This window comes from Mugil cephalus, chromosome 4 (assembly GCF_022458985.1).
Source record: "Mugil cephalus isolate CIBA_MC_2020 chromosome 4, CIBA_Mcephalus_1.1, whole genome shotgun sequence".
NCBI lineage: Eukaryota > Metazoa > Chordata > Actinopteri > Mugiliformes > Mugilidae > Mugil > Mugil cephalus.
Window position 1 is genome coordinate 24,296,113 of NC_061773.1, and position 15,496 is coordinate 24,311,608.

At 43.5% G+C, this 15,496-nt stretch overlaps 1 protein-coding gene across 7 annotated transcripts in view; it reads left to right on the forward strand.

Annotated features, from left to right (window-relative positions):
* Nucleotides 1-13,955, forward strand: part of iqsec1b (IQ motif and Sec7 domain ArfGEF 1b) — a 178,648-nt gene extending 164,693 nt beyond the window's left edge. For 6 of the 7 annotated variants that reach the window (XM_047582022.1, XM_047582027.1, XM_047582025.1 and 3 more), the window contains 10 exons: nucleotides 577-699; nucleotides 1,988-2,154; nucleotides 2,604-2,743; nucleotides 3,278-3,307; nucleotides 3,471-3,596; nucleotides 3,685-3,784; nucleotides 4,712-4,873; nucleotides 4,958-5,134; nucleotides 6,302-6,351; nucleotides 8,430-13,955. In XM_047582022.1, coding sequence (XP_047437978.1) covers nucleotides 577-699; nucleotides 1,988-2,154; nucleotides 2,604-2,743; nucleotides 3,278-3,307; nucleotides 3,471-3,596; nucleotides 3,685-3,784; nucleotides 4,712-4,873; nucleotides 4,958-5,134; nucleotides 6,302-6,351; nucleotides 8,430-9,002 — 1,648 coding nt within the window. In that variant the 3' untranslated portion in view covers nucleotides 9,003-13,955. The remainder of the gene's footprint in view (nucleotides 1-576; nucleotides 700-1,987; nucleotides 2,155-2,603; nucleotides 2,744-3,277; nucleotides 3,308-3,470; nucleotides 3,597-3,684; nucleotides 3,785-4,711; nucleotides 4,874-4,957; nucleotides 5,135-6,301; nucleotides 6,352-8,429) is intronic. The other variant, XM_047582028.1, reaches the window with a different exon arrangement.
* Nucleotides 13,956-15,496: the final 1,541 nt, after the last annotated feature.

The following is a 15,496-nucleotide window of genomic DNA, read 5'->3' on the forward strand; positions in this document are numbered from 1 at the left end:
AATTGCTGTGATGCTCAGATAAATATAAAGATACAGTAGTTCAGTGCTTTTTAGCAAATAAAGGAAGTCATAAATACCTTTTATGTTTTTTTTCCAGTACTGAGCATTTGCATCATTGAAATTCCCCATATATTTAATCCGTTTGACTGGATGGGCTTATCGCTATCACACAGAGTCCATTGAGATTCAGAGGAGGATAAGGCCAGCGAAGGCCCGCCAGTGTCAGTTTGACAGGCATATCTAAAGGGCTCCTTGAGAAAATCTATAAATCCTGACATACAAGGTATCACAGGCTCTGGAGAGATGAAACACAGCCCTCTCTCTTGTCGATGGAGAATAAAAAAAATGTTCATGTCTTTCTAATAAAGTAAAAGTACAAAGAAAACAGAGAGAACTTTCAATGGACAATGGCCTTTTAGCCTCTTTTGGCTTGTTTTTTTAGCCTCAGTTACTTATTTCGAATGCAGGTGATGTTGAGCTTCGTCCAGCCCTGATTGATTCAAACGTAATTAAAAATTGGTGTATGCCATGTTGAATTTAGCCTAAAACTTAATGCTGCTTTGTGTTTTTCACCAGCTGTGTGGTGGATGAGATGGACTTCTCAGCTATGGAGCTGGACGAGGCACTCAGGAAATTTCAGGCGCACATCAGAGTCCAGGGAGAAGCCCAGAAGGTTGAGCGGCTCATAGAGGCCTACAGGTAAGAAACTTGGGAAATCGCTTAGAGAATGCAAGTTATGTTGCTTCTTCACCAACAGAAGGGATAGAATTATGGTTTTGCTCAGACCATGCGACAGGATGGTCATGAAGGGGTTTGTTGCCGTGTGTAGCATTTACCACCAACGTAGGTACAATCAGTCGACAGCACAAGTTGCCGTTGAGCCACTTCACCATTATCCTCTCGAACAAAGGTGAAGTACAAAGCCATTTCAGGTCCAGACTTTATTCGACTGCATCAGTGGGAAAACAAATTTATAGAAAAATTGTTGTAAAAGTTGAGGAAAACCCGGGATCACTGATGGATGTGCTTTCTGCCTCATTTACTTTCCCTAACCTCCGGTAGAAAGGTGCTTTCATGCCCACAGAGAATTTGCTTCGATCAGCACTGAGCAAGGACATTTCGGCCTCGGTAAACACCGGAGTCACTTTTACGCCGTGTAGACAGCGATAACTGATCATCTGTCGGACGCCTGCAGCCCAGGCCAGATATGATTACAAGCTGACTTCATGGTGACTCACAATAGCCTGTTTGACAGCTGCAGGCTCTATTGACAAACTCTATTGGTACTGGGTCATTGTTATGAGAGGCTGTAAAGCATTGTTTAACTGTTGACTACAGAGCAGATAGTAGTGTTCAGTGGTAATGTCGGGAACCACGCTGACACCCCTGCCCAGAAGTGGGACTAATTGCTAATAGGGAAGTTTACTGGCTTATTTTGCATTGAAGGGAAGTCTTCAAATTGATGCTTTCTCTTTGTTTTGTTTTTTCTTATCATGTTCAGGGTCTTGATTACAAACTACTTCGATATTATAGCCCACAATGACACTTAAAAGTCATTTATAGTCTTAGTTAGCCTACCTGCTAGCCTGCTGGGTCACTCTGCTGTTATTAAGAGAAGAGGTTCTGGCTAGTGCACAGATTCCAGAGTGAGTGCTGATTTTGCAAATGGGCCAAAGCGATGGGTTTGTCCTGGAAACAAACACCTTAATTGATGCAAAATAAAGTCTAAGTCTAAGTCTAATTGATGCAAAAAAAAGGCATATTCGTCAATAGGATGTGAGGGGAATGGATGGAGGGACAAGAGGGGTTGAAGGGGTGGATGGGAAGATTTGGATGAAAACTGTTGAAGGGGGTGGATGAGAAAGGTTGAAGTGGATGGATGAGAAGGGGCACAACGGAAGGGATGAAGGCGGTGAAACAGCTGATGGTGGAATAACTTAACTTTGAGCTTTTCAGTTTTACTTACTGTCTGATGTCGTCCTGGCAGCCAACGCTACTGCATCTGCAACCCGGGCGTGGTGCGACAGTTCAGGAACCCCGACACCATCTTCATCCTGGCTTTTGCCATCATCCTCCTCAACACTGACATGTACAGTCCCAACGTCAAGCCCGAGAGGAAGATGAAGCTGGAGGACTTTGTCAAGAACCTTCGAGGTACTTTTTCTGTCCTTTTCTGCACCACAGCCAGTTTGCTGTCAAAAAGCAGTGCATCCCTCAGGGATTACTTTGTTGCTCTGTACACCTCAAGTTAAGGTTTGTGCATGCACCTTGCCTTGATTAATTGCTGTGTCAATAACATATTTGTTTTTTTGTAAGTCGCGGCCAAGAAAGCTTGCTGTTGAAGCAAATAAGTTTGTGGTTGCCCTCAACAAATTCTGTGGGTATTAGCAAAAGGCTTTATGGCACAAATAACTAATTTCTCTGTCTACTGGAGTGTCAGTAATTAAAGTACAGTATTGATAGGAAGAGAAATGCGCCGTCCTCTGTGGTTTCATGAAGGACATTTCTGTCCTCACTGTGAGATGCAGCAGTATGCAGGTAAATGTAGGGGTCTTATAAATCTGTGAGGTAATCATTACTCCTTCTTCTTTCTCCCGTGACAGGAGTGGATGATGGGGAAGACATCCCCAGAGAGATGCTGGTAGGAATATATGAGAGGATTCGCAAGCGAGAGCTCAAGACAAATGAAGACCACGTGTCCCAGGTTCAGAAAGTGGAAAAACTGATTGTTGGCAAAAAGCCGGTAAGTCTGAGATTGCCCTTGGGCTGCCGCATGTAGAGTGTGACTGCTTTTATTTTCCTCTCTATTCAGGAGCCAAAATGAGCATGAGTGCTTGGCTCATTCATGTCCGGCAGAAATGTGAGAGCGCCCTGCCCTCACTTCCTTCACTGTGTGACACTTCAATTCTTCAGGGCCAGAGACCTTCATGCTGAATGACTGTAATATGTCTTTTGCCCCGAGCGTCAAAAAAATGAAAAAATAAAAATGTTCTGACTGACCAGCTTCGCCACCGCTTCACACTAAGTGGTCGTGAAGGCATTTATTTATAACTGCTCCATTCCTTTCTGTCGTTTAATGGCCTCTAAACAAAAGTAATTCCACAATGATCTTGACAATGTCATGGCCGTTAAGGTCGACACAACTAAAAATGGGCTAGTCTGGCCCATACTTCTTGTTGAACATTACTGGTGATGTCCTTTATTTGATGTATCTTATATGTCTTCACTGATATCCTCGACATATAATTCTTTCTTGTGTGTTTTTCTCAATCTACAGATCGGCTCTTTACACCACGGCCTAGGCTGTGTAAGTATAAATCTGTCTCTTATCTTTATCTTACCATTGGGTGGGAACATTTGTAGCATACTCCAAATCTTTAAGGACCAGATGTTAGACTGTGTAAAATTACATGTTGAAAGCTGTGTGAAGTAACAAGAGACTGACTCAGAAATGATGCTATATTGTGCAGGTGCTGTCCCTACCGCACCGTAGACTGGTCTGTTATTGTCGACTTTTTGAAGTGCCCGACCCCAACAAACCACAAAAGTTGGGCCTGCACCAAAGAGAGATCTTCCTCTTCAATGACCTGCTCGTGGTATGGCAGACATTGCTCTTTTATCGCACGGAGAAAAAACATAAGCATACCATTGAAAAAGCGTAATACGCTTTGCTTTTTGTCGCAGGTTACAAAAATTTTCCAGAAGAAGAAGAACTCTGTGACCTACAGTTTTCGACAGTCCTTCTCGCTATATGGCATGCAAGTGTTGCTCTTCGAGAACCAGTGTAAGTGGGATTAGCATAGGCTTTTTATAAAGGCAACAGCACCCTTGGTCCCAAGGACAGACATTGAATTGTTTGTGTTCTTTCAGTTTTTATCTATGTAACTATGTATGCGCTTGGACAGTATTTCTGATTCAACTGATTAGACTATTGAATCCTATTATGAAACGCAACCCCTCTCTTGCTGATTGAGATTTCCCTCCAACTGGCCCATGAGGCAGTTCATTCTAACTGTATCTTTAGAAAGTCTGACTTGAGCTGGGACCTTTTATGGGTTAAATAATCTCCCTGGGACTTCCTGTAAAATAAACCAGAAGGGGAAATCCCATGAGAACGTTTCTATAATGGAAACACAGCTTATGTTGCAGCATGTTGCTACAAACTGCCTAGTTTGTACCATCTGAACCCGTTTAAGCTTCTTTTTTTTTTGAATGAACACACTCATTCTGCTACAGTCTGACACCAAAGGTGGAGTAGTGATAGTGGTTCAAACTTCTTTGCCTTAATTGATGCAATGACGTTTATTGGTGGACAGGATGTGAGAGGGGTCAAAGGGGATGGGAAGAGAGGGCTAGAAGGGATGTGAGGTTAAAGGGATGTTATGAGGGACGGGAGATAGATGATGGTAGAGGAACCCGGGGCATGAGACTCAGGGTTAGGGTTAGGGTTAGATGGAGCAGAGTGGGTGGAGGTTGAAAACTGAGAGGGTTAAGATACAACATAAAAAGTAAGCGCAGGAAGTATGATGACATTAGACGGTGTTGAACGTATTTGTACATAACTAGTTGTTCTATGATGAAGTGCTTACACCCTACAACTCTAGCGTCCTTTCTATCAGCTGCTGTATTAAGACAATACTAAGTGGCACAGACTACCTTAAACGTTCCTACATTTCATGCAGACATGTGTTTACGTGTTGTCACTCTTTAGATTATCCCAATGGAGTCCGTCTGACCTCAGCCATTCCTGGAGCTGACATCAAAGTCCTCATCAACTTCAATGCACCCAATCCTCAGGACCGCAAAAAGTTCACTGACGATTTGCGAGAATCTATTGCAGAAGTCCAAGAGATGGAAAAGTACCGGATAGAATGTAAGTACAAGTGTCAGAAACTACATTTTATTCTTAAGTTACCAAAGAGACTGAATTAACTCTGCGTATGTGTCCTGTGCGCAGCTGAGCTGGAAAAACAGAAGGGCGTGGTGAGGCCCAGCATGTCCCAGAGTTCCAGTTTAAAGAAGGACACAGGAAACGGCAATCTGAGCCGAGCTAGCCTCGACGACAGCTATGCCATCGGTGAAGGCCTGAAGAGAACGGCCCTCAGCAGCTCCCTACGTGACCTCTCAGATGCAGGTAAAGTCCAGGGTTGCCGGGGTAACTTGCTATCTCATGTCTTAGCCCCCCGCTAGAGAGAGTATAGTGTTTACCAGAGCTAGATCCTGACATGATACTATTCGCTCCTTCTGGATGTTACCTGGTTTGGAAGAAGCCCCCCCTTCCTGTTCCCATGCTGCTCCAATTTGGGTGGTAGCCAAGGCAACTGACCCGCCAATGCAATGAGTCTTTGGGCAGGTGAAGTAAGGACATAGAGATGGGTGCATTTACTAATGGGCCCAGGTGTAATTTACTAGAGGCTATCAACTAATAATCCTGCACCCACAGGAGAGGGGGGGTTGGGGAGGAGTAGGAGCGCTATGTAGGTCAGTGCGATCAATATGAGCGTCTTAGCGGTAAGAGGAATTAATGTTACGCTGTTGATTCAGGCAGCTCGCAGAGTGTCGCCTCCACACCGAAGAGTTGTTGTGCACATACACATCCAGTGACCTGAGACTAGTGAAGCAAGGCCAGAGAATGAACTGCAGTGTTTGTTTTTTGCTCGGCGTCATTGATGGTTTTTGAATTAAACGCAACCATCCAAAGAAGTGGCAGACTTTCTTGTACATTCGAAGGACAACGCTGCAGATTTCGTAGATGTGCAGTCTTACGAAAGGTTACTCGGTTGTTCGGAGGCCTTTAAGCTTTGTTTTAATAATCACTATGCTGTCACGGTGGAGTCTTCGGAGTAAACTTGGTTTGGGAAGGCAGCCAGTTTTTTAACTGACTAGGTAATTGCATTAGATTGTGGAAAGCATGACTCAGGCCTAAAACTTGTTGATATCTTGGGTTTCGATTTCAGTCATTCCTCTTTTTTTTTTTAAATCTCTCTTGGGAGTGTTTCATCTCATCCGCCGTGAAATGCTAAATTGCTGGAGCATCCAATTAATGCAGCTGAATTAAAGTTATTTTGCTGATGGTAAGGTCCCCTGCCAGCAGTTGCGGTGTAGCCGCCTGAAGAAACCTTGACTGACCTTGTTCAGGACCCTTTCCTTTAGTCCTCTCCGCCTCCCTCTGCCTCATAGAGAGTCTGCTGCTGGGTAGTCGTGCCACCTTAGCGTGTTAGTTTCCTCCCGTAATAGGCAAAAGAGCACCTCCACATTTAACCAGGTGTGTCTAATCTGTCATGTTACATGTCCTGGGCAGGCAAGCGTGGGAGACGCAGCAGTGCAGGATCACTAGACAGCAATATGGAAGTAAGTAGGACGCAACTGATGCCGGGGCTGCCCTCCGACTTTATGTTTCTCACTCGGACTACAAATCCCTGTTTTAATGTTTCTTTGTAGTGTTCTTTTCTGTTTTGGTGGTGTTTTTGTTGTGAACACCTTGGCCGCTGTGCATGCACCAGGCTACACCAGAATGACGCTGTGGCTGGCACGTTAAACCCTTCATGTACAGTACACAGCATGATACCACTAATAACACTACTGACTCATGTTGGGGCTTCTCCGTTCACGTTAGACTCTTAATTCCGAGCCATCCTCACTCGCGTAGTAGTGGGTTAGCGTTTTGTCCTTCTTCAGTTAACTCACAGTGAACCCGACTGCGCTCCGTCTGTTCCGGCTACTGCATGCTAACACAATTTGAAGTGATTCAATTACATCACTTCCTTCCCTTCCTTCATCTGACCCTGACAAGAAGTTATTACCCTTTCTCTTTTCGCTGTCGCACTTATCCAGTGTAAAGTGCAACATGTACATGAACTCAAGTACTGCGCTGAAGTGCGGTTTTGAGGAAGTACTTCTAATTTCCGCTTATGCTGGTTCAAACTTGCTTTCTGACTGTCACCATCAGAATATGATCCAAGGCATGTGATTATTTTACCCCTTTCATGAGTTGTGGAAACCAATAAGAAGTCAGTCAGCTCAGTGGGATTCTCTGTCCCACGAGCGCTCTACCAGCTTTACATAGATTTACGCTAATGCCAGATAACTCAAGGAGGAAGCTGGAAAATTTCTCATTAGAGCAGAACCTTTATGTCCTTTGTGGACCCCGGGAAGATTAGTGGTCGCCAAGGCGGCAGCTAATGGGGATCCATCCAATAAACAGTAAACAATAAACCTGAGCAGCTCTGATTTCAATGAACTGTTCATGCAGTTCTCCTTAAATCACCCATGGTCTACAGACGCTAGTTCTTACTGAGGCGGTAAATCTTTAAAAACATCTTTTAACATATGGGTCATTACCTGAAATGCACTCATTTTAATCCAACTAGCTGTCAGCTGGCTACCGTTGCCATAATTAACTTGAAAGAAAACTGGTCCCAGTACCATCTCTTGTTGGAAAATTTTGCATCGATACTCATTATAAAGCTAAACGTAATGTTTTTACGGCCAGTGTTCCATTTGTAGGATGCTAGCACTTTCAGGCTGCATGTGCAACATTGAGTTGAACATATAATACACCTATTAGTTTATTTTACCCTCATTTGTTTCATTTAAAAGGAATCATAGAGTCATAAAAACACGTCAGGTTTGATGTACAGTACCCAACAACAAGAAAAATAAAGAAAAACCATGCGTCTCCTTCTCCTAAAAGCAACCAAGTAGTAGCGCTCTATGGGTTTAACCAGATGCTGGAATTTTCTGTGAATGGTTTCGTTTGCATGTTATGCATGGCTTTGAAAGACCTGTTTCTTTTCCTTTAATTGTTCTGTATTTATCCTGTTAGTTCGCATTGCACAGCTTTGACTTCTTTATAAAAGTGTGAATTTGTTTGTCTGTCCTGCTGAGTGGAAATTTGGAAAAAAATCAGACGCAAATATGTCAAGTGTCCAGTCCACAGGCTGCGGCTTCTGTCCCCGCACCACAGCGGGGTCGAGCGAAAAAAGTAGAGAACTCACTGTTATCTGTGAAAACCACATAATAACAGCGTATAAATCCGCATGAGGCTATTTGTCTGCTCGTGACAGTGCAGATACCGCAGGCTCTGACGGGCTCGGCAAACTCAGCCTCCGGACTATTTAGAGAGAGTCGACCATGAAACGTTAGCATGGGTAGACAAACAAAGGCAGTGAACCGGAAAAGGAAATGGAGACACTTTTCCACAAGGCAACACAAGCCAATCACGGGGGATCTGGGCTCAGCTGTAGCTGGTCATGCAGTCGGCGTTGCGGTGAAAAGAATTCAATAAGGCCCGTGCACACTGCGGCGGAGTCTCCACGTCCGTGCGTGTCAGCTACATCCCTCTAGCCAAGCAGACAGTTTCAGCTGTTCGAGGTGCTCTGGATCCCCTGTTTTTTGTTTCTGCGATCTGACTCTCGTCTCTCTTGCAGGGGTCCATCATTAGCAGCCCCCACATGCGCCGGAGAGGCCCCTCCAGCCGCGACTGCCCGTCCCGCCACAGCGGCCAGTCCCTGCCCAACTCCTCCTCGCTGCTCGGATCTCTGTTCGGCACCAGGCGGGTGAAGTCCCCGAGCCCCACCCCACCGTCCCCGCACCCCACCCTCATCTCCCACACCCCGCACCCCTCCAACCTGCACCACACGGCCCGCTCCGAGACGGACGCGCCGGCCTCCATGCACCCGCACCACGCCCAGTTCTGCCACGTGGCCCAGAACCCTCCGCCTTACCACCACCACCACCACTACCACCCGCCGGCCCACCTGCAGCACCCGCCGCACCAGTACCACCCGCCCCCGTCGCACGGCAGCCAGCAGCCGCCTTTCCCGCCCCACCCGCCCCACCCGCCTCACCCTCACGCGCAGCACGGCGGCCACGGGAGCCACCAGGCGCACCCTCCCCACCCCGCGCACGGCCCCCACCACCACGGCCCGCCGCCGCCATCCTCCTCCCAGGTGCAGAGCAGCACCAAGCCCAAGCACAGCGGCATCAGCACGGTGGTGTGAGGGCCACGCGGGGGCCTCCCCGCGCACTCTGACTGGACTTCTTTCGAATTCTTTTGGCTGTCACGGCTGACGAGACGGTCGCACTGTGCATCGCTGGTCTGGGAATGTAAAAGCCAGACGAGATCCCGTGCCTCCTCAGCTTTTTTTTTTTTTTTCTTTTTCATCCGACACGTCTTTTCCAGTTGTCACAAGTCTGTTTGCTGCAGGAGCAACAGGCGGCAACGCAAGAGCATGCACAACGACCACGACTACTGTTGTTTCTCCTCAGTACTTTAAAGGAACACAATCAAATATCTCGCTTCCTAATATTACACAGAAGAAGAAGAAGAAGTGATTTTATCCAGTGCGAGGGTTGTTGTCGGCTGAACGGATCCACAGGCAGGCGGTCAGGCTCGGCAGTAGCTGTACAAGTATTTAATGTAGCGGTAGCTCACAGTGCACTGTGATATCTCTGTTAGCAGTGATAAATGTGCCAATTATTCAAGCATTTAATAAGTTAGTCACAAAAGAAAATGTATATTGTGCATAGTATTTTGTAAAAAAAAAATAATAATATCAGCTGTTATCGTTCGAATTATTATTACCAAACAAACGGCATCAAGTAAAACTCTCAGTATTATACTCGCACACAGGTGCCGTACTCTCACTGTTAAGAAGAAACCAATCGGAGCTTGTATTAGTCAGGCAGTTGTACGCTGGAATACTACTGTAAATGGTTGCCTTTGAGTTAGAACTCAGTTGAAGATTGTTCATGGCCGGTGCGCGCCGGCCTGCCCACAGTCTCATCCACTGCACTTTTCATCGGTTCTGATCGGAGTCGTCTCTCCTGCTCTGGAAAAAAAAAAAAAACGATGCTGCGGCGACACGCTGAGCAAGCAGATGAAATTCTGAATGTCCGCCCTTCAGTAACGGCTGCTCGCCTACACCCTCGCTTTATTTGATTTTTTTTTTTTTTTTTAAACTATTTTTGTAGTCCAACAAACAATACGAATAGGAAATGTTCTACTGCAACCTAGTGGGAAAGCTTCAGACCTGCTCTGCGGGACGAGGATTTTCGGCGTGGAGGCTGGAGGAGTCGTCGAGGGGGGAAGCAGGGAAAACGGCGACGCGACTGCCCCGACCGGTGGAAGCTCTCAGCTGGCTGAGCGTGCTCTGTCCCTCTTCGGCTTCACCGTGTGTCTCTTCAGCAGCGAGACGACACCGTGACGTTGTCCTCTGAGCCACACGGACGCCGCAGTACATAAAAAAAACAAATCACTAATTATCATTCTGCGATGGCGACGGCACCCGTGCAAATGGCAGTTTTATATCAATCATCTTTCTGACATATTACGGGGCGGCTGGTTGTTTCTTCTGAGTCATCCCATCGCACAGTGTCTGCGGCGTGTGCAGAGAGAGCGGAGGCAGGACGGCCGGAGCGTTTCTTCTGTTCAGAGTGATAATAGACACAGCACTTGTTCTACTTAGTTGATATCAGTGGCAGACGTCATGTATGTACCTGCTTAAAGACTATCAGATGCTTTTTTTTTTTTTTTTACTTGTGCAATATGTGTTTTTTTTGTTTGTTTTTTTTCTTTTGGTTTTAGAGCAACTACAATCTGGTAGCTGTTTGTTTGGTTTCACTATTATTAGTTTTGTCTCCCCCCTTCGTCATCCTTTCCTCTGTGTTTCAGTGAAGTGCAGGTATCCCACGTGGATTTGGAAGGACTGGACCTTTCACACTAATAAAGAATGTAACACAGACAGTGACTGCATGTAACGGTGTATGTTGAGGCTCTTTTCAGACTATTGTGTATTTCCAAACTATATCAGTGTTACAAGTTGACTGTTGTTTAAAATGAATGCTAGAATAGTTCTTCAACTACAGCTAACTGAAGTCAACTACGTGTTTTGTGTCGCTCTGGACGATAACCAAATCTGTATCTTTTTTTTTTTTTTTCTGATCCACATGCAGTGCAGTAGTTTACTGGATCTTAGTGTACAACCGTAGTTCTAACCGGGTCTTATCACGGCCGCGAGGGGGAGCGTTCTTGCCGGCGTTTAGAGTCGACGCAACGAGAAAGATGTGCTCGGTCATTTGAAAATCAAAGTGGTAACTGAGTGTCCTCTCTTGTCTTCACATTGTCTCTGTCTCTGTCAGTGGTGCGTACATAATACCAATAGATCAGTATTCTTTCCAAATAAGACACCTTTTATAGATGGCTCGTAAGTCGTAACCGATTCGATTCAATTACACTCTGAACTGATGAGTTTAATATCAGTAATACATTTCTAACATATTTCTGAGTTGCCATGTGCTGAAAAAGAAATTGTCTGGTGTTTATCCTCAGTATGAAGTCAATTATAGTATAAGATACTTAGTTCTCATTGAAGTTTATATCCAGTAATCCATTGAATTTGCATTTAAAACATTATCGCTGAATAGATTTTGAGTCTTTTTCTCAAGTCTAAGTATTTATCCTCCACTAGTAGGAGCATTATTTACATGAGTGGGTCTGTAATCGCACAAGTTAAACACACACGCAGGTACAAGCACACACAGAGGATGATACGGACATCGACTTGTCCGCTGATCAACAGAGACACAAAGCACTCGGTTTAAAAGTTTAAATTGGCGCTTGTTTGTTTAACGCTGCATGATTATTAACTCTGGTTAACTTTCAGACCTTTAACTAAACCGATTACAGGTCAGTCAGGATTCAGGAGGAATACAGGGAGGAGTACAAACACCTGCAAAAAACAAGTGCACAACCTGGCAACCTAAATATTGTTAAAACAGCAAAGTCCATAGTGTCTATGATGTGATAGCTTTTTTGAGTTCTTTTTTTTTTCTCGTGATTCTCATGAGATGATGGAGGAGCCTATGTCATCACAATATGTCAGGTATATTTAAACAACCTAAAGAACTCATAAAAGCTACTGTTAATGATTCATAAAGCATTTAGTTTCCATTAATCAGCACCTAACAATAGAGGGTACGCATTGACGTCACTGCCACCTGGGGCCACGCCCCCTGAGTGGCAAAAACACAGTAAAATGTGTCAGTAAATACAGAGAGACCAGGAAAAATGTGGATTATCAGATCAAATTAAGGACAACTGGACTCAATAATGATCCATACGAGGTAATATGGATTTGGAAAAGTCGACTGGCTTCAGTTTCAGTGAGTTTTACGTCATTTCATTGTGATAAATGTAACTAAATAAATGATGCTAACGCTAAGAGCTTTACTGAGAAGTAACGTTAGTCATATAATACTGTAGCGTTAAAAGGATGACGAGGAGTGGTCGCTAATATTCCGTTTATTATTTTATTGTTATTTATTGTTGGAACTTAAATAGTTACAGTCGGCACTAACTACACAACAACAACAACATCCACAATCTTATCTGACAGCCCTCCAGAACGCAACTTAAGAAGTAACTTAAGGTTTGACTTCATCAAAAAAATAAAAATAAAAAAAATAAATACGGCATAAATTAATATTATCTGACACTAAATGTGAACCTGGATTCCAGGTGTTTCTTCGTAATGCGGCGATCCATTTACTTACATCCGTAAAAAATATATCTCCGACTGATTTTCAAATCTGTTGGTTCAGTCAATCGCAAAACAGTTATTCATCATAATTTTTATTTTTTACAATTTAGACGCTATTAAAGTCTATGATTCAAGCTAATGCTGCTAATCTCCATGTTCAACTGTCACGTTTTGTCACTCAGTGGCCGTTACCATGGAGACTTCGGTAGCTGTGACGTCACGTCCATACCCTCTATTGTAACCTCTATAAGGTTTTTACAGATTAGAATCTGTTTAAATATGTTTGTCATGATTTAAAATATATTTTACTGTACTTAATGTACTGTAACGTACTGTAGAATTGAATATATTGAATTTCTCAAACACAGCCCTTTCACGTCCCAGTGCCAATATTTACACCATCATTACATTTTAAACCAGTTTAATAACACATGTACTGGCGACCACCACAATCTTGCAAATGATCAAATAATTTCTGTCCTCAGTCCAGACTCTGGTTACTAAACAGACTTTATCCAGTGACAGTGCAGACTGCAGCCAAGGCACAACGTTAGCTTCATTACGTCTCATCAGAGAGTTTTAACTCGTTCCCGTTCATTTAGAAGACTGATCTATTGTAAAACGTGTCCAGATCCCATGTGAGGTGCTTTGTTGCATGCCATTGATGCCTACTGTCTCTCTTTTTTTCTTCTTCTTCTTCACTTTTTTTTTGTAACTGTACTTTTTGTTCTGTCAAGCCGCACGCTTGATCCTAAACCTTCAGCGTAGCTTTTGTTTCCTCTGACTGATGCTTGTTTACATCTAGATCATCTCTGGCCTGTTAGTGTGTCTTTTTCATTTTGAAACTCGTGTCACTCTACTCCGGCATGCATTTCAGCTCTATTTTCACTGTACAGCATAAAGACAAAGGCAGTGTACTGCTGAGTGTAAATAGGGAAATCTATTGTAACTTGATGAAGGAACGACGTTGAAATAGAGGAAACGCGTTAAGGGCAGGTGGGTGGTTTAAGAATAAGAATCATATGTATATAGCCTGTAAATTATTATTATTAATAATTATTATTATTATTGTTACTATTCAATGTCGACAGTTACATTGAAGGTGCATTCCTGCTCCCCTCTGATCTTTACATAATCATTAAACTGCTTCTCTCTGCCTCCGACAGGACTGAATTATCATAGGATCTAGAGATGAACAACTGTTACGCGGTTAAACGCTGCTTCTGACTTTTCCTGTGATGCTCCCGTTTTTCTCACACTCACAGTCCACTTTTGAAGTCAAAGGGAAGGGAGGAGTGCTCTTATTTTATTATGCATTCTGTTTCTAAGTAGACAAAACCCTGTTGATGTAAAACTAGTACTGTGACAATGTTGAGAACGCAAAATAAAATGATATACAGTTAAAAAACCCGAGCTGCCTCTGAGTGTCCCGACTCGTATGTCTTGGTCTCACCTGAATGACTGGAGAGGTTCAGGAAGCACGTTGTTATAAACCTTCTTCACTTACTCACTGCACTTTTATGCTTTGAATACTTACATATCGTGCAGTGGTCATTTTGGCTTCTATAAAATGTGGTGCCTTGTATTGTCAGGGTTGTAGAAGCAAGAGATGTGAGCTGGAATATATTTCTTTATCAGTTTCCTTAAAGGACACTATATAGTGCATGCATTTAGCAATTTAGTGCTTTAGTGCCTCCGGGCTTTTCTACCTAACGCTGCTTTTAGTGTCGTATCAGCACTTAGCCAAACATTAATATTGTCCTACCCACAAAACTTTAAGCAGCCTGACAACTGGAGAACCTTTCTAACTTAAAGAGAGCCTAGAAATCTTACAGAAAGCTTCCCTATTCCAACCAGTGGCCCTAATATTATTCAAATAATACACAGGTTTGAATATTCTTTTTATTATTATTATAATTTCAGACATGTGCAACATTAGGCTGCAAATAATTGACAGATTCAAGCTTTAGCTATAACTTTAAACACAGCTAAATGCAGCAGGGACAGAGAATCACCAGAACATTTTAGGCCCAGTTGGCTGATCAGCTTCTCTTCTGCGTATGGGATTTAACCTGGGGGCTGGACATGCTGTGAGGCCTCGTGATTGGCTCAGCAGCGGCAGGGGCGGGGCCTACAGTAAATACAGGAGGCTTAGATTGACAGGTCTCGGCTAGTGTGACGCTCCGTGTGAAACGGTGTGAAGTTGAGCTCCTGTGTGACTCAGTGAATGAAAGATAATGTCTTCTGCATCCTGTTGAATTCATGTTAACGTGCATTTAAAGAAATTTGTGGGGGAAATTAAAAAAATATATAAGAAATGTCAACCAAAGATTTTGCAACCCCTCTGAAGTTGAAGACCTATGGTGTAAGTGATTCTACTGTAGACAATGAAGTCTGAAAGTCTTTGGACTTTTCATTTGATTTCTGTGCAGGTTTGAGTTCAGTCTTGGTTTCGTTCGAGGACAGAGAAGTGTCATGTTGGACGGCTGCCTCCCAATAATCAAGATTCATGAAATAAACTTTAAGCACATAAAAAAAGCAGATACCGTGCACAGAAGAGAGTGTACTCCAAATATAAGGTGCTAAGCTACAGCCACCAAGAATAGAACTAGACAAGGATTAGATGTAGGTCTGCAAGGAGCAGATCTACAGCTGTTTCATAGTTGACTAGTGACAGCTGTAATGTGGACAAAATAGTTTCTTTCCTTTCTTTAAGATGATCTACTTTACCTTTTCTATTGAACTAATATCGCATCTACAACAAAAAACTGTGGCTTTGCAAAATGGTAATTCCTCCAAAAGTTATTAACAGTGGGAGTGGGTTATAAATCGTTTCTATAATGTGATAAGCAACATACTTTTCCCTTGGTTTATATATATATAAATAATACCCTGAATACATCATTTGGTCTTTATTCTTAGATGTGAGAAAGCTACAATGTCACAGGAGATAT